This window comes from Cetorhinus maximus, chromosome 3 (genome assembly GCF_964194155.1).
Source record: "Cetorhinus maximus chromosome 3, sCetMax3.hap1.1, whole genome shotgun sequence".
In the NCBI taxonomy this organism is placed as follows: Eukaryota; Metazoa; Chordata; class Chondrichthyes; order Lamniformes; family Cetorhinidae; genus Cetorhinus; species Cetorhinus maximus.
Genome location: NC_135881.1, coordinates 118,015,184 through 118,034,855, shown reverse-complemented (window position 1 = coordinate 118,034,855; position 19,672 = coordinate 118,015,184). Strand labels below are relative to the sequence as shown.

General features: G+C 45.4%; 1 protein-coding gene across 2 annotated transcripts in view; it reads right to left on the bottom strand.

Annotated features, from left to right (window-relative positions):
* Positions 1 to 19,672, bottom strand: part of LOC144678862 (histone deacetylase 9-like) — a 635,070-nt gene that overhangs the window by 334,039 nt on the left and 281,359 nt on the right. For both annotated transcript variants that reach the window (XM_078538855.1, XM_078538856.1), the window contains exon 10: positions 815 to 1,041. In XM_078538855.1, the coding sequence (XP_078394981.1) occupies positions 815 to 1,041 (227 nt within the window). The remainder of the gene's footprint in view (positions 1 to 814; positions 1,042 to 19,672) is intronic.

Sequence of the window (19,672 nt, the reverse complement as noted above, 5' to 3'; positions counted from 1 at the left end):
AGGCTGGCAGCTCTTCAGAACCAGCAGCACAGCCAGAAGCAATAACCACTGCTGGTACTTCAGTGGACCCCAGGAGAAGGATTGACGAATGAGCCCCAGAAAACATTTAAATGGAATGGATGCACCAAGGCCATTCAGGCATTCCCCGGCGAGTGGAGTGGTGGGAGGGTGAGGTGGTCAGTGTAAGGGGCAGGGGTATCTTCCTGTGGGGACAGCCCTTGCCACCACCGGATCCCTCCATTGGGCATAGGGTTTCCAAATAGGAAGGACGACCCTGCCAGGTTGCACGATTGCCTGCCACTGTATATGTGGTGGCTTGCCCACATGGCAATGGCATCCTTGCCACTGGTACAATGCCAGGGGTGACAGGTTAAGGGCTTCAATTGGCCTCCAGGAGGGAAGGCCATCCTTGAACTTTCCTGCCCTGGACTTAATTGGGAGGAGTCGGGAAGGTGACGGGCTCTTTATACTCCATTATCCAGCCACCTCCTGCCTCCCAACCTGCTCCCAAGGTGGCAGTGGGGGTGGGGAGGCGGGGCAGTGTGGTGGTGCAGGGATTACACTAAATTCCACCAATTGACTCTGTTTCTTTCTCCACCGACGCTGCCAGACCGCTGGAATATCTCCAGCATTTTCTATTTTTATTTTATGTTAAATATGAACTATTTTTCAATGCAAACTGCCAGGTTCAGATTCACTTTAAGTTTATTAAGCTCATGCTTGAGTAAAGAAGGATGTGTTCAGTGGTTTTCCATGGGCATGCACATTTTAAATGCCAGTTGCCACTCACTGTTGACACAAAAGAAGCACTGACCTTGGTCAACTGCATCTGCTGCTGGTACTGCTTTTGTTTTTCCAGGAACTGTTGATGTTGCTGTTGAACAACCAGTTGTGCCAGGGCCTGTGTGCTTTGTGGGAGTGGCGCAGAGTGTGTTCGATTAAGTGGCCTGTGGCGTGGCAACTTGTTTGAAGCTCTGAGGGTTGGTGATAATCTCTCGCCTGCTGCTGCAAATGGAGAATGAGCATGAAGAGGAGCCACACCTAAAATACAGTACAATGATTTAGTTAACAGTAGCCTGGATATGATATTTTACAATGTCGTATTCCTATATAGTGGAGATTTCTATAATAGTTCTTACATGGTAACCTATGAGAACTGAACTGAATTCAGAGTTTAAAACGTAACATTTATTTAAAATCATCTCAATTCACAATAAATAATGGAAATATTTTCATAACAAATGCCCCCAGAAATTGCCTATTACCCAGATGCAAACGTCAGGACAAAAAGGGCCCTGAGACTCTTAATTCCATCTCGTTCCTCTTGCAGACATGATGGGCCGAATGGCCCCCTTCTTTGCCATAGCAATTCTGTGATTCTGTTAAATAGCTTTGAATTTACTAGCCCATCACATTTAGGCACTTCAAGGCTGCATAGGTTGACATACTTTAGGCACATTAACTCAATCCAGCACACAGATGCAGCGTCCCCGAGAAAATTGGCCACATTACCTTTTATAGAAATACCTTACACACCTGCTTTTAATGGCTTGTGCACAGAGGTGTCTAAAATACTAAAGCATAATATCAATGATAGTATTGTCACCAAGATGTCTAAAATTTCAGGTGCATTGAGGCTAACAGCTGTAGAGCAGATCTGAAAAATAAAAATGCAAGAAAAATTGCAAATAAAATTGTCACACAACTCCAGGATTCTCAGCTGTTTTGCTGTAAGGTGACTTTGGGCCATGTTGTATCTGAATATTTGAGTGTAAATCTACACCAGCTCATCACTGACGTAAATACAGAAAGCTCACGAGAACTGTCCTTTTAATGGGGGACAAAGCTAGCTCACTTAGTAGCAAAGGGATTCATCAGAGGATCCTCAGGGTGGAATTTTCCATGCCCGCTGGCATTGGGCATCATGGCAGGCACGAGTGAACAATATGGTGGGAAGGCCAAAAATTGGTTTCACGACATTGTGAAACCAGTTTGCAATCATCCGCTCTGCCTGTCAATGGCGAGCCGTGTTTCCCGCTGGATGTCATTATGAGCCCTGTTCGCTGGATTCATCCCCTCATGCTGCATCACCTGAGTCGGTATGATTGCACACCAATGTGTTTCACAACAGCATTTATAAGGCATGTACCTGGTGAGCCGCACTTCGATGGAAACTCAAAGGTGAATGCACAGGAACATTGCGCAGCACTCAGGAGGGTCACCTGTTAGACCTCAAGCTTGTGGCGCCAGGCATTCAGGCGAGGGCACAGGCAAGTTGCATTTTTCCAGCTGGCTGACAGTGCAGTGCCAGGGCAAGGGCTGCACTGCGGTTGATGGTAGTTCACAAGCACATGTGGGGTGGGGGGTGTGGGGCGGGGCAGGGGAGGAAGAAAGCAGCCATTAGGGAAATTTTGTATAAAGTGACCATTCCTCCACAGCTGAGACAATTCAGCCACAGCCACATTAACATGTTTTGAGTTGGGCCCCTAGCTTATCTGCCCATTCAAGCAACGCAGAGGCCACCAAGTGCGTCAGAGCTTTTCACCCCTTGGGCACAGACTGCAAACTAATCAGCATTTTAGTGGACTGTAGAGCACTTGGATGACTGGGCAAGTTGTGTAATCTGCTTGCGAAACCTAGCGATGGAGCAGTCACTGGTGGAGATGCTCACAGCCACTTGCAATGTCATCATTCAGGTTTGAACCAGTCTTCCCCATGGTTTAAGCTAACAGTGCAGCCTTACAGTGCGGGTTAGGAGCATGCCTGTGCCTGAGCTGAGAGCACAGCATGCAGTCCAGTGGGCAAAGCTGCTGCCAATCAGTCAGGTGGAGTGGGGCGGAGTGGATGATGTTTCAGGCAGCCATGCAGCGCACTAAACACTGCCCATCCAAGTGGTGGCCAGCACTCTCTAAGATGCATTAAGGGGCCTTCAGACTTGACCAAAACAGGTTCTTAGTACAGCCAAGCTAACCCACACGTCTCACTCTTTCATCCTGCAGGGGGAGTACATCAGGAGCATGGAGCCTGGTGGCCTAGCAGTATGCCTCATGGCTTACAGAGAGCAGAGATGAAGGAGAAGAGAGCGACAGGGGTGCCTGGCTGGGCAGAGGGAGGAGCAGCACGCTCAGGAAGAAGGGGTGGCTGGGGCTCCCATACACACTGCCGAAGAGCCACAATGAGCTGTCACTAGTCGACACCCAGGGTCTATAGACGTCGCCTTTAATTCCCGAAGATGACTGAGAACCAGTCTCGCCAAAGACTATATATGTCCAGGGAATTGGTTGGTCACATCTGCCACTTTCTGCGGGATTTGGCGCCATGGGGACATGGACGGAATCCACTGCCCACGGCAATGAAAGTGACCACAGCATTCAATTTCTATGCCAGTGGGTCCTTTCAGGGCTCCATTGGTGACCTCTGTGGGATATCACAAGCCTCCACAGACAAATGCATCCATGAGGTCACGGATGCCATTTTCGCCAAGGCACACAACTTTGTGCATTTCCTCTAGGGTCAGGGAAGCCAGGAAGCAAAAGAGCTGGGATTTTCCCAGATCTCAGGTTTTCCACAGGTGCAGGGTGACAACAACTGCACTCATGTGGCACTCAGATCTCCGTGGCAAGCGGTCGACTACGTCACCAGCGAGGACTTCCACCTGCTGAATGTTCAGCTGGTGCGCAACCATTACAAACGCATCCTGCAGGTCAGGGCACGGTTCCCACGGAGTGTCCATAACTCCCACATTCTCAATAGGTCTCAGATCCCTGATGTCTTCCAGGGTCCAAAAAGGTTGCAGGATTGCTCCCCGGGGTCAAGGACTACCCGTAGAGGGTGTAGCTGATGGCACTCGTGCGGCAGCCTCAGACTGCAGCAGAGCGAAGGTAAAATGAGGCTCGTGCTGCAATTCGCATCTTGGTGGAGTAAACCATCAGATGCCTGGACCGGTCTAGTGGAGCCCTGAAATACAGTCCACAGAGGATGTCACGCATCATCATCGTCCACTGTGCCCTTCACAAGCTGGCGCTGCAAGGGGGAGAGGAGTTGGCTGAGGAGCTGCAAGTCTCCTCCGATGAGGAGGATGTCGATGGGAATGAGGATAAGGAGGTCCTCGAAGGCAAGGATGACTTCGATGAGGCCACTGCACTGGCCAGACGAGGCAGGAACGTTCAGGAGGCACTCATAACTGCTAGATTCGTGGAGGATGATGACAACATGCAGTGAGGAGACACCATAGATCCTCACATTGCATCTGTTAATGTTTGGCTCCTGTCTGGCCAATGGCAGTGCACATTCTTTCTGTGATAAGGCTCCTGTCATGGAGATGCAGCGGATGCCCATAGTTCCTACATTCCAGGAGGATGATGATGACATGCAGTGGGGATACCCCATAGATCCTCACATAGCCAATGTGAATGTCTGACTCCTGTCTGGCTGACGGCAGATCACTTGTGCTCTCTGAACAGGGTCGTATCATGGCGATGCAGCGGGGAAACGTTAACTTCTCTTGATCCTATGGCGCTGAACCCTTCAGGAATACACTGTCATCGGACACAGATGCTGATGGGATGGCGGGCCAGCCCCACCTCAAAGGTGCTGGGAGCACATGCAAAGAATGATAGAACAGCAATGAGAAGCCCTATCAAGGTGCAGGCGTGACTGATATGACCAGTGACAGTTGAAGGTGCACCATCAGTGTGCTGGGAAGGTTGCACAAAGCACAGGGATGAGGCCCTGGACTGAGATACCTGCCTTAATCTTGTGCAGGAACCAAGCTTTGACATCTGAGTGACACGTACACTGCTCATCATAACAAGGAGCCATAGCCAGGGAGACATTCTTGGGAGTTTTTTTTAACAAAGTCAACATTATGTACAAGTAATTAACACCCATGCCCAGGCTGTGTAAGTACATCTTCTTGACCTTCCTAAACATGTCTTGGTGCTCCCCCGGCATCCACAGTGGAGGCAGAGACAGCCTGCTGACTGCAACGCCCTGTCTGTGATGACCTTGACTGGCGTCCTCTGGAGGAGCGAGACCTGGAGGGGCCTGGCCTGCTTTTGGGATCCTGCTGTGTGGCAGTGGCACTCTCCTCGGCCTGTGGAGCTGGTGTTGTTGGACTCACGGCAAGAGGGATTCGGATGGGTCGGATACTCCCAGAGTCACCTGAATGGATGGCCCCGGGGCATGCACCTGCTGATCCTTCTCCCTAAGGGTGCCCAAGGGCCCCTGGCTGACTCCTTGAGGAGAAGGGGAAGCTGGAGTGAGATCAAGCTGCCCCCGCACCCCCCTCGCATTGACACTGTTGGAGGCCAACTATGGCATCAGCAATGGAGTTCAGCCTGTGCAGCATTACAGGACCAATGTCCGGGACAAAGGTCTCCACGGTGGCTGCCATCCTACCAGTGTTGACCTCGGTGCATTGGCATGCCGGCACTATAACCTCAGATTGAAGGTGGACAGGCTGCTGCATTGTGCCTTGCAATCTGAGGAGTGCAGCGGACATCCCTTCCTGATGTTCCCAAGTTTACGTTTGCAGCTCCAGCAACTGAGGTATGGCTGAGTCCAGAGGCTCATCATCTGACTCAGACTCAGCAGATTTCTGGTCTCCAGCAGTCTTCTAAGTGCAGGAAACCTGGGAAGTCCCTGTCTCTGCCTGCTGCGGATCAGAAAGTGCGATGTCCTCACCAGATTGTAACCCCAAGGCTACTCCAAAGCTTAGTCCCACCGAGGTGTGTGCCTCTGCACTGGCGGAGAGTGTGTATGAGCGCTGTGATGGGTCTTTAATGAGGATTCCAGCAGATTCCTCTTCTGAGGTGTCTTCGGGGCTTGAGTCGAAGGCCTGGGTCATGGACTGTTTTAGCACAGCCGATGGTAAATGCTTAGCTGATCAATCCCAGAGGGAAATTTGAAACAACTGCCACAACTTATTTTGCAATTTGTATAAATTTCGAGATGTGAGCCTTGAATTTCATAGTAATAAGACCACCAAGTCTTATAGGTTTCTTACAAAACTAAATTAAACCTTTATTAATAGAAGAAATGATTTTAAATACATACATAGATCTACAAATTATTACTATGATAACTTCTAAATCCCCTAATTAATCTAACTCTGGTTACACTTTCATTAAGGCAACAGTAGGTTAAGGCACATAGATTTTAAAAGACCCAGGCAAGGTGACATACAATACCCTGAACCAGTTGAATTCAAAGTGAGTTTTCTTAACTTCAGTTCTTTGGAAACAGCAGCTTAAAGCTTAGATGCTGGAGGCATTTCATACTTGGTTAGGTCTTAGAATTCCTTCCCTTACACACAGCCTTCGCTCCTTTATACGTATTTTTCCCTTTGAATGCAAATTCCCATTGTTTCACTATGTTTTTGGACTTTACCTCTCTGATAATAAAAATCTCTCATAGTATCAATTTTACCAGTAATCTTTGGGAAAAATAAACACACTGTTTCTTACTTTTCCTGGCTAGGGTACACATTTCACCCCTACCTTTGAAATAAATCTAGTCTGGTTTATTTAAAAATGCAAATGTTCCCTTTACCCTTATGTTTACCTACTTAACATTTCAAACCTAGCTTAATTCTAACACATCAAAGCCTTCAGACCAGCTGCCTTTAATTCAATTAAGTCACACACCCAAACACATAGACGCGACCCCGATATTACTCTACTTTACAATAAAATCCAATAACATTATGAGAATTATTATACCTTCCTGACAGGGCTCCCTTGACTATTTCCCAGATGTGCTTGCAAAAGCAGGGAGAGATAATTAGTGCATGGCAGTGGCCTGTGAAACAGGATACATCACTCACAGGATGGTTGTCTGATGGATGTTGCACTGCTGGATGCACATTTGGTTGAGCACCACTGACCTCAGCGTCAGCACAGGAATGGTCCAGATCCTCGCCGCCCAGCTGGATGACTCTATTTTCAAAGTCCATGAGGACCTTGATTTCAGGAATTCCTCCACAGTCTGCAACCTCTCCCTTTTGTTGTATGCCAACTTGTCCTGCATGAATACAGATGGAGAGGGTGTAAGAAGGATGCCTGGCAGGCCAGATGATAAGTATGTCTGGCATGTGTGGGTAGTGAGTGGTGCCATGGGCAGGATGAGGACGATGAAGGTTTGTGTGAGAGAATGAATGGTGATGTCCCTTGAATTGGCAGTGAGTGAGATCCCTGTGGATGTGTGATGGGTTTGTGAGTGTGTGAGTTGAGAGTGATGAAAAGTGTGACTTAGCTTGGTGGAACGGAGGAGATCATTCATCTTCTTTCAGCACTGGGTGGCTGTCCTATTTTGCAGGGCGATGGAACTGACCACCACCTCCCAAGCTGGATTGATGATGTTGTTGCCCCTCCTGCAGCCAGAGCTGGGGTAGAGGACATCATGGCAGGCCTCCAGGGTGTCCAAAAGGCATTTCAGGGACACCACATTGAATTCGCTGGCTGCAGTCTTCTTGCCTTTCAGGGCCCTGTCTTCTGTGTAGCAGTCCTGGGCTGGAAGTGGGTGTGTGCGCGGCTGTGCTTTAAATAAGGCGCCCGGTGTGAGAAAGCAGTGAGGTGACGGTGTGGCCAGCGAATCGGCATGTTTCCCTGGAATACATGATTAATGAGATGGCACTGGGGTGATACGGCGTGAAAAGCCATCATTGCAGCCAGCGGGTAAAATATTCTTTTTCCCGCTCGCTACTGCACTGAGTGCAAATCTGGGACGGTTCCGCCCTCAGAATCATAGAATGATAAGCACAGAAGGAGATCAGTTAGCCACTGGTGTTCATTACACTCTTTGAAAGCTACCCAATTCGTCACACTCCCCTGTTCATTCCTCATAGCCCTGCAAGGTTTTGCTCTTCAAATATTTATCCAATTTGTTTTTAAAAATTATTATTGAATAATTTTTAATCCACTACCCTTTCAGTCACTGCACTCCAGATGATTACAACTTGCTGGGTAAAATTAGTTTTCCTGATGTATTCCTCTGGTTCTTTTGCCATAACCTTAAATCTGTGCCATCTGGTTACTGACCCTTTTCTCACAGTAAACAGGTTTCTCCCCAATTACTCTATCAAAGCCATTTAAGATTTTGAACCTCTTTATCAAATCTTCCCTTAACTTTCTCCACTGTAAGGAGAACAACCCCTGATTCTCCAATCTCTCGATGGAACTGAAGTCTTCCATTGCTGACTCAGTTTTAGTAAATCTCTTCTGCACCCTCTCTAAAGCATTGCCATCTTCCCTAAAGTTTGGCGCCCAGAATTGGCCACAATACTCCAACCTGTTTCGGGTTCCGTCTTTGTTGCCCTATCAGCCCACATAAAATCCTGGCCAATATAAACTAAATGGTACAATTTTAAATGGGATACAGGAACAGAGAGATCTGGGACATACATACACAAGCATTAAAGGTGGCAGAGCAAGCTATGAAGGCTGTTGAGGAGGCACACAGGATCCTTATTTTTATAAAGAAAGTCAAAGAGTATAAATGCAAGGAAAATATGATAAATTTCCATAAACCACTGATTAGGCAGTGAGGACTCTTTCTTTGATCCCTGAGGAAGAGGACCTCTCACCTTACCCGAGTAGCCTCGAGGAGTTCATGTAGGGAGTAGCCATTGAACTGCGAGACCACCCAGGATCTTCCTTCTACCATGCCATTTAGTTTATATCGGCCAGGATTTTATGTAATCTGACAGGGTAGGGAAGGTGGAACCAGGAGCAGGTTGTGATAGGCCTGTGTGATCTCCTCTAGGCTCCTCAGGCAAGGTGGGAGGTCCTCTTCCTCAGGGCCCAAAAGAAGGGACCTAACTGCCTATCCAAGCAAGCCTGGAGAGAGGTCGCGGGGGAAATAAGCAGTCATGGGCTCATCTGGAGAACCTGGCTGCTGTGTGCAAGTGCATCAACAATCTTCTACATTCTGCAAGGATGTGAACGACACCTTGGTCTCTTAGAAGTCATCAACTGGTTAACTGTGATGGTAGGATGCTGAGGAGGGAGAGCCCACCATGTAATTGCAAAAGTGTTGAGGCCGCAGCATCTCCTTGGAAAGGAATAGCAAGCTGCAATGCTACCCATCACATTCCCCTGTCAGGCCTGTCTCAATTGATCCCCCTGTCAGATGTCTAATGGCAGGATGGGGGCTCAACCCCATATCAATGGCTCCTCAACTCCCCCTTCTCCATGCTAACCGCTCAGACAGTGCTGCACCAGATGTCCTATGAAGGCAATTTGCCCAACCCAATGGCTCCCTTTTGCAGCAATGACCTCAGCTGCTGCCTGACTGCTGCCCTTAAAAACCTGCCATGGCTCTAATGCCCCCTGATGCCCATACACTCCTCCTAAAATGTGGAGGGACCCATCAACATTCGGTCTGTTGGATCCTTAATGCTCATCCTTAACCTGTCAATTGTCTATTTCAAGAAAGCAAGCTCCATGCCCATGAGTTGTTGTCCGCCATTGGTAAAATGTGACCTCAGTGTTGCGACAGAGATCTATCATGGTACCACCCCTCGTGATTCTATGACTGCCACCCCCTCCTCCATTGTCTTCTGATTGGGAGCTGTAAAATAACAGCCATTGCCTCTCCTTATTCTTTTTACCAAAATGAATCATTTAACACTTCTCAAGAACTCAATCAAGTTAGTCAAACACAATTTGCCTTTAATAAATCCATGCTGGCTTTTATTCCTAACCTGTTACAACTGGTCTCTGGGCGAGGTCCCCCAATTTGTTTTGATCCCGGACGAGGTACCCTAAATTGTTACGCTCCTAGGTGAGGAGGGATTAACTGGCTCCCTTTCTTTATTCAACCTCCTCAGTTGGCCGCAACAAGGTTAATTTAAAAAGGATCCCTTTCCTCGTGGTTACCTTGTTCCAGTCGAGATGTATTTATGTTTTAAAAGGAACTAATTTAACCAGGCTTTCTTGAGTTAAAGAAAGAGTAAGTTTATTACTAAATGTGAGAAAAAATAATAAAAACACATACATTATTAATGATTAGAAATGAGAAATTGAGTCCAAAAATAAAAGTTAAAAAGATATGCAAATCAATCCTTTGGCTTGTCTGTGAGGAGTAGATGGTGAAACATTGTGGCTGTTAAGTTGGCGTGATTCCAGTAGCGCAGACTTTGGTAGTTGAGCAGTTGGTTTGGAGATTCTTGGTTCTGCAGGTTAGCTAAAAGTTGTTGTCCTGTTTCCTTTTCAACTGTAGCTTTGCTGACTTGTGACTTGCTTCCAGCAATCAGAGAGAAAGACTTTTTACCTACAAACTGCAGGGACGCCCAGTTGGTGTTCTTCAGCTGTGACCTTCACAGCATACACACACACCAGAAAGAACACCAGACCAACACACAGAACTAGACCTACAGTTTGCTTTTTTAAACCCCTATCCTTGTGTATTCCTGGAAGGGAAAAACAAACATGTCTTTCGCCTAGATCTGTTTTCAGTTCATGTTCACAGTCTGGGATATGACTTAACGGGTGGTGGTTTCGATTGAGATGATTATCATTTTCCATTATCTCCACAACCACAGGAGATTACAGTTCAGTTTGCATTGCATCTTTTCCTTTGAAGTGCCTCTGTCTGAAGTAGGTCATATCACACCTTTCAGGTGCTGTAATTGCGAGGTTTATCCCTCTCCTCTTTTTAGAAGTGTGGTGTAACATTTGCAAACCCCCAGACCTCCAGCACTACTCTCATATCTAAGTAGTATTAAAATATTGTTGCCAGGATCTCCAAATTTTCCACCCTTACTTCCCTCAACGACCGGGGATGCATCCCACATCCCACCGAGACAGGGTGATTTTTTTCAATGCCTCTTTTTTCTATTTTATCCAATCAACTTTCTCCACTGCCCTCCTCCTTCACTGCTATATTGACAGCATCTTTTCTCTCGTGAAGTCTGATGCAAAATATGAATTTAGTTTCCCGCCTCCACAAAAAGATTTCCTTTTAAAGCTGCGTAAAGATCAAGGACACTCACATGTACTGGTTTTAGTGTAAAACTAGCACATATTAGTTACCCATGAATTGACTTATGCTATTCTTATGCCATAGTTAAGGCAAAACATTCCAAAATGCTTGAGTGTGTATTCTGCATTTACCAGCTAATTTTTTTCGACTAACTTTTTTTTGTAAAATAGTAATTTTCAGTGATGACTACAGGTTCAATCTATGTGTGTTTATTTATAAAGAGTATCAGAAGGCTTATGTCTGAAATTCTATAGGCCATGGTCAAAGCAATTTCTCCTCTAACACTGATCCCACCAGAAAATAAGGGGCTGAGGGAGGGCACCTAAATAGCATGAGACCGTTGCTCACATCTTGGATGCCCGCCCTCCCCAAGTTTCCAGGAAATTGGGCGTCTGGATTCCAGATTCAGAAGGACTATTGTGACCCACTTTGCAATACAGGAACATTGGTGCCCAAATATTTGACAAGACATTAAGAAAGTAGTTTCTCTACTAGAAGTCTTCAGGGTACAAATTGTTTCTTTGGCCTGGATCGTCCTGGTTGAGGTGTGCTTCAGCTCGAGATCTTTATTGCACCAATACATCCCTGTTCATCATGTACCAGCCTCCAAGGTTACACTGATGATGCCAGGTCATGGGAACTACTGATTTAGGATGACACCACTTCTTCACAGAGATTACATTTAGCTACATTTGGTGACTCTCTCCCCACAGACCATCCCAGAAAATTTGTCCTGCAGCCTGGACCCAGTTCAACAGGGTCCCAGCTAAGTTTACAGCAATTCCAGTGGGCTTCCACTAAAGTTACAGCAGGAGCCCTCTTGGAATAGTTGAGGAACATTATTCAATTGCTATTTTACTTTTCTCCTATCACTTGACAATGAACTTCAGCAGAAACAGCTTTTTTTTCCAGATTGAATTTGCATGGCATACATTGCAATAAAGCTGTCTGCTACATTGGACTTTTAAAAAGTTGGAAGATGTGATCTCTCCATAATGTATTCACATGTGTGATCTGGTCATTGATGAACTAAGTAACAGATAGAAAGACCTGTAAATCTGTAACACACTTGTATGTTTTTGATGATGTCATAAACTCTTACAGTAATGCAGAAGTGCTTCATGCAGTCATCCAAGACTGAATTGGATTTGTTTTTTGTTATTTATCCTTTCATGGGATTTGGGCATCGCTGGCCACACCAGCATTTATTTCCCACCCCTAATTGCCCTTGAGAAGGTGGTGGTGAGCCACCTTCATGAACCACTGCCGTCCATGTGTGGTAGGTACACCCACATTGCTATTAGGAAGGGAGTGAAGGACATGACCCCCGAGCTGTAAGAATATAAAACAGCTAAACCTCAAAACTGCACGCAGAGGTGAACTGATCAGCCATTAAGGGGTTAACTGTAACTCACAGAGGGGGAGCTAACTGAAACTCTGGCTCAACAAGAGACTAAGAGATAAAAACAAAAAGCTAAAAGCTACTGCGGATGCTGGAAATCCAAAACAAAACAAAAACAGAATTACCTGGAAAAACTCAGCAAGTCTGGCAGCATCAGCGGAGAAGAAATCAGTTAACGTTTCGAGCCTCCATGGCCCTTCGGCAGGCAGTTCTGCCGAAGGGCCATGGAGGCTCGAAACGTTAACTGATTTCTTCTCCGCCGATGCTGCCAGACTTGCTGAGTTTTTCCAGGTAATTCTGTTTTTGTTTTGTTTAAGAGACTAAGAGAGCCATTGTCATGGACAATGGCACAGAGAAACTGCCATTACATAACCCAATTAGCTCCTGCCAGGAATGAAAGGAACATTCACACCTCAGTCAACCTTGGAGCCAGGTAGCCCTCACCATGGGGAGGGGAGCACATTGTTTTCTGTTGTGTAAACAGCAGAAGAATTGACTATGACCATACAGTCCTGTCTAGAACAGGGCATTGAATAACCCAAGGTAAAGAGGTGCGAAGCATTGGACGACTCAGCAGAATGGTAACAGGATCTGTGCCTGTGACAGTGTGATATGAATCATCATAAAAGTGGACAACATTGGAGAGCAGACACCGCAGTCAAGGAGAAGAAGGATGGGGATCGGTCATTTCCACATCCAGGCCCACAATCAACACCGGGGACAGCCAGTTGTGTGGGTGATTTTAATTTTCACCTAAATCAGCAAGGGATTTGTGTTGTGAGGTATTTTGTAAATTTCAGTCAACCTTTTGTATCGGGGTTTGTACTATGAGATACTGCTGTTAATTCTGGTCAAATCACAGAGGGTTTTGTAGTGGAGGGAATTTGTGAGTTCAATAAGCAAATGAGTCTGAGGTTGAGCCAAACCCTGTGTCGCGAGCATTTTGTTCTCGTAATTCCTGGAGTCCAAGAACTATTGTAAGAGGGGACAGGAATGGAAATTCTTACAGGAGTTCCAGGATTTTGATCCAGCAACAGTGAAGGAATGGCCATATACTTTCAAGTCAACATGGGGTGTGGCTTGGAGGTGGTGGTATTGCCATGCATCTGCTGCTCTTTTCCTTCCAAGTGTTAGAGGTCACGGGGCTGGAAGGCGCTGTTAAAGGGGCCTTGGTGAATTGCTGCAGTGCATTTTGTAGATGGTACACACTGCTGCCTCTGTGCATTCCTGGTGGAGGGAGTCAATGTTTAAGGTGGTGAATGGAATGCCAATCAAGCAGGCTGCTTTGTCCTGGATGGTGCTGAGCTTCTTGAGTGTTGTGGGAGCCGCACTCATCCAGGCAAGTTGGGAGTATTCCATCACACTCCTGACTTGTGCCTAGATAGGGGACAGGTTTTGGGGAGTCAAGAGTGAGTTACTCACGGCAGGATTCCTAGCCTCTGACCTGCTCTTGTAGCCACAGTATTAATGTGGCTGGTCCAGTTCAGTTTTGGGTCAGTGGGGATTTAGACCACTCCTAATTGCCCTTGAGAAGGTGGTGGTGAGCTGCCTTCTTGAACCGCTGCAGTCCATGTGGTATAGGTACACCCACAGTGCTGTTAGGAAGGGAATTAAACTTCATAGTGGTTTGATACGACTAAGTGGCTTGCTCGGCCATTTCAGAGGGTATTTAAGAGTCAACCACATTACTGTGGGACCTGGAGTCACATGAATGTCAGACCAGGTAAGAACGGCAGATTTCCTTCCCTAATGGGCAATAGTGGACTAGGTGGGTTTTTGCGACAATCAACAATGGTTTCATGATCACCATTACTGAGACTAGCTTATAATTCCAGACTTATTAACTGAATTTAAAATTTCATCAGCTGTCGTGATAGGTTTTGAACCCATGCCCCGAGACTATTAGCCTGGGCCTCTGGATTACTAGTCCAGTGACATGGCCACGATGATGCTGCCTCCCCATTTTTGCTTGAGAAGGTGATGGCAAGCACCTTCTTGAACCACTGTAGACCATGTGGTGTAGGTACGCCCAGAACGCCTTTAGGGAGGGAATTCCAGGATTTGACCGAGTAACAGTGTAGTATTTCAGTACTTCCAAGTCAGGATGGTGTGTGACTTGGGGGAACTTGCATTTGCTTGTGTTCCCATACTCCCGCTGTCTTTGTCCTTTTAGGTGCATTTTCATTCAGAGTAAAAAATTGGCAATAATTTAAATATCCATAATATCAAATCACAAGGACCATAGCCCAAAAAAATCAAAAGCACTGGGACACAAATATGTTGGGATCCAACCTTCTGTCCAAGACTCCAGGAGGAACCATGAACGTAAAGTTTCCACCTGTTTTGTAAAAGCTATTGTCGGTAAGGAATGTTGAGGTGAGTATTGAATTGAATATTGGAGTTCCTGTGCCCTGGGCTTTCAGTATATGGAGATGGAGTACTCTTGTTCAGACCAGACATATTATCCCAACAGGGAACAGGGTCAGGTGGAGAACACGTGAGAGACCAGGCTGGGAGCAAGATCTGTGAGCCTGAAGGTCTGGGTGTGAAGGCTTTGTTTCAAATTTTTTTAAGGGGTCAGTACCTCTCTGTCTTACACTATGGAGCCACAAACATGGATAATAGGTCCCTATTGGCCCAACCATTTGCAGGCAAACTAGGGAACCTTCCTAGGGATCTCCCTTGGTGATATGACAGTGGAGGTTCCATGTGTTGAATCCCAACATAAAAATTGAGGACTTGTTCATTCCAGCCTAAGTATTCTGTTAATGGAAATGGTACTTCTTTCTCTTCCAGATTCTTGCAGTTCATGAGTGAGGGGTTAACTATGTCCCATTTGTTTGTTATCTATTTTCTGGATTTAACATAGTCTTAAAACTAAGGTATGAAATTCTTTTTGAAATAGTGGATATTACCACACAGATTAGAGATGGACCAATAACTTTATTTACAATTCAGTAATAATCAGAAAGCGTTTTTGTAAAAGTAGCTTTTGTTTGAGTGTGAATTGGGAATTGTATAACTAGTTTCTGATTGTTAAATTTAGCCTGTTTTATGAATCTTTAGTAAGTACTTGTCTCAGTGTGTCCTTTAAGAAGGTATGATAATAAGCCTCATTCTGCAAAACATGCCCCTGCGCCCAGGTCATTTTGCAGGTTCAGCAATGGATATCTGAGGCAGGCACATGTTGACACTTAAGCTGATAAATGCTTCCCACCAATTTCCAGGGCAGCTGATTTTATGTAAATATTCATGCATTCCTGTAACAGTGTAGCAAAGAATGTTAACTAATTTTATCTGCTCCTCTCTGTGTTCATTATTGCCCATTTTCTGCTGTCATTGCTGTTCAAGCTGCACATAATGCTTCATTTTGGTTTCAAAGATATGGTCTTGTTCATTATTGATAATTAAACCTGTTAAGGAAATTAGCTGCATGTGGTAAATAGTTGCTGTGGCTCAGTTCATAGCACCCTCGCCTTTGAATCAGAGGGCTGTGGGTTCATGTCCCACTCCCGGAAAACCAAGAACTGTGATTGTACTCGAAAGAAGTTGCAATCTGTGACTGTTGGTAACTCGAAAGAGTCTCCCTCTCTGAAAAGGCACTCATTTCAAAGTGACAAAATACAAAAGGCAGTGAAATAAAAATTGTCACTTGATAAAACATAAATACATACTTCAATCACAAGCACTGAACATTATAGACCATATTGAATGTGAAACAAATGGCTGGACATGCACTGGCCCATGGACTTACTATGGTAATTTGAACAAGTTGTGTTCAGTCAACCATCCTAAAAATGCAGTGACGTGTAAAGGGCAGGTAGCTGTGTACCTCCTTAACCAGTCAGATTGAATAATACCACGAGACATAGGGGCAGAAATTAGGCCATTCGGCCCATCGAGTCTGCTCTGCCATTCAATCATGGCTGATAAGTTTCTCAACCCCATTCTCCTGCCTTCTCCCCGTAACCTTTGATCCCCTTACCAATCAAGAACCTATCTATCTCGGTCTTAAATACACTCAATGACCTGGCCTCCACAGCCTTCTGTGGCAATGAATTCCATAGATTCACCACTCTGGCTAAAGAAGTTTCTCCTCATCTCTGTTCTAAAAGGTCTTCCCTTTACTCTGAGGCTGTGCCCTCGGGTCCTAGTCTCTCCTACTAATGGAAACATCTTCCCCACGTCCACTCTATCCAGGCCTCTCAGTATTCTGTAAGTTTCAATCAGATGCCCCCTCATCCTTCTAAACTCCATCGAGTATAGACCCAGAGTCCTCATATGTTAAGCCTTTCATTCCTGGGATCATTCTCGTGAACCTCCTCTGGACCCTCTCCAGGGCCAGCACATCCTTCCTGAGATACGGGGCCCAAAATTGTTCACAATATTCTAAATGTGGTCTGACCAGAGCCTTATAAAGCCTCAGCAGCACATCCCTGCTTTTATATTCTAGTCCTCTCAAAATAAATGCCAACACTGCATTTGCCTTCCTAACTACCGACTCAACCTGCAAGTTAACCTTAAGAGAATCCTGGACTAGGACTCCAAAGTCCCTTTGCACTCCAGACTTCTGAATTCTCTCCCCATTTAGAAAATAGTCTATGCCTCTATTCTTCCTACCAAAGTGCATGACCTCACACTTCCCCACGTTGTATTCCATCTGCCACTTCTTTGCCCATTCTCCTAACCTGTCCAAATCCTTCTGCAGCCTCCCCGCCTCCTCAACACTACCTGTCCCTCCACCTATCTTTGTATCATCTGCAAACTTAGCCAGGAGGCCCTCAGTTCCTTCATCTAGATCATTAATGTATAAAGTGAAAAGTTGTGATCCCAACACTGACACCTGCGGAACTCCACTAGTCACTGGCCGCCATCCTGAGAAGGACCCCCTTATCCCCACTCTCTGCCTCCTGCCAGACAGCCAATCTTCTATCCATGCTAGTACCTTGCCTCTAACACCATGGGCTCTTATCTTACTGAGCAGCCTCCTGTGTGGCACCTTGTCAAAGGCCGTCTGGAAGTCCAAGTAGATAACATCCATTGGCTCTCCTTTGTCTAACCTACTCGTTACCTCCTCAAAGAATTCTAACAGATTTGTCAGGCATGACCTCCCCTTGATGAAACCATGCTGACTTTGCCCTATTTTACCATGCACTTCCAAGTATTCTGAAATCTCATCCTTAATAATGGACTCTAAAATCTTACCAACGACTGGGGGGTTACATTAGCGATTTTCCAGTCCTCTGGGACCCTCCCTGACTCTAGTGATTCCTGAAAGATCACCACTAACGCCTCCACTATCTCTTCAGCTATCTCCTTCAGAACTCTGGGGTGTAATCCATCTGGTCCAGGTGATTTATCCACCTTCAGACCTTTCAGTTTTCCTAGCACCTTCTCCTTGGTAATGGCCACCATACTCACCTCTGCCCCCCAACTCTCTTGAACATTGGGGATGTTACTCGTGTCATGTAATAATCATTAATAGGCAGCAAACTGAACCAAAAGTGTTATGTGGAATAGTGAATTCAATGTAAAATCAGGTGCTGAAAGTGAAATAAAGCGAGGAAAAGAAAGATTGGATAAAGAGAATAAAAGTGACAGAAAAAAGTAAAAGAAAATACATTATGAAAAAAATCTCCAACAATAATTAAATGATAAAGGAATGAGAGTCCACTGTGGAATTTTGCCGTAGCGGGGTATTTACATTGCTGCCAAAGTCAATGGAGTTTAGAATGGCTCACTGCATTTAATGGCTCCCTCCCCGCCGCGGCAAGGCTGTAAAATTCCGCTCCATATTTGGAGAGTTACTGTTCAGTGCCAGAGAGTTTGTTTGGCTATAATCAAGACTTACCACAATGTTAAAAGGGTACTTTGAATGGAATGGATGAGCCCTAACTTTTAGCATGTGTCTAGTCCTTATCTATGAGGTATGCACGGGAACTTCATGCCATTCAATGTACTTGACCCCTGAGACAAACAGTGCAATGATGATTTTGTGTGGTTTTGGGAGGAGCAGAGCAGTTCAGAAAACAACTTTCGGATTTTTGTATATAACTGCACTTGTGCGGCTGCCAGAAGTTGCTGTCCAATTTCCACATAACAAAAAATGATGAGCATTGTTATCCTCATCATTATTTTCTCCACAAAGCCAAGCCCTAAAAAATCCAATTATCTTGCGCTATCATTTGAGTTCTGAAGAGCTGATTTGCAACCACTATCCAGAGTTAGAGATTTCTGATGTGTAAATGGATAATGTCACATCGATGACAAATTAAAATAAGGAAGATTCTATTTGCCACGCTCCTTAAAGATCTGCAAGGCAGCAGAATGATGGCTATGCCGCTATGAGGAACAAAGATATCAAAATCTACCCAACAGGAGGGGCATACTGTATCTGATTAGTGAATTCCATGGCTGCTGCAAGATTATTACCATATTAAATACTTTTGGCAACTGTTCCATGAAAGATGTCCGTTGACATTACTGATTGACAGTGTGCATGCAAAAGAGCATTTCTATTCATTTCTTCTGAGTGGTACTTTAAAGAAAATAATACTTTGATCTTATATCCAATGATGCCAAAACAAAAATTAAAAACTGATGTCAAATCTTTGTTTGAACTGGTATTTATAGACACAGTTTTTTTCAGTTAGTTTCAGATTTTTTTAATGACAGTAATCACTTAAAAAAGTTGAGTCTGGATAAAACCAAACACAGGCCTGAGTGCTTAAAGCTGTTCTAAAAATATTCAATGCCACCAGAGCTTTGATTTAAGCAATGTGTTTATAGTGAAAGGGTATAAATGTACTGCAGAGATCCTGAAACTTCTGCATCACGATTGAAGTGTTCTACTGAAATGACAGGTCAAAGATGTGAGGGCTGATTGCCAGTTCCACATGCTGGAAAATAATTGGCAAAGCCTTTTTCTCCCCCTTGCCCAATGCATGTTAAATATAATTTTTTGATTGGGCCATATTTCAGCATAGTAGGATTCTCACCTTCAGTTAAAACCTCAAAATTATCATGCATTCAAATTGCCTTCTGGGCTGAATTTTCCCAGCCCATTGGGTCAAGCTGGGAGGTGGGAGGGCTGGAAATATGGAAGACAAAGGAGTCAGAAGGGTAGGCCAACGTTTTCCTGCTGCCATGGCATATTACCAGCAGCAGGAAACTTAGCAGTGTGAAGGCCCTTGAGCCATTTAAATGGCCAATTATGGGCCACTTCCTCCCAACCTGGGCATTTTGCCAGTGGACATTACCTTATATCTCAGCCTACCTTGCCAGCCC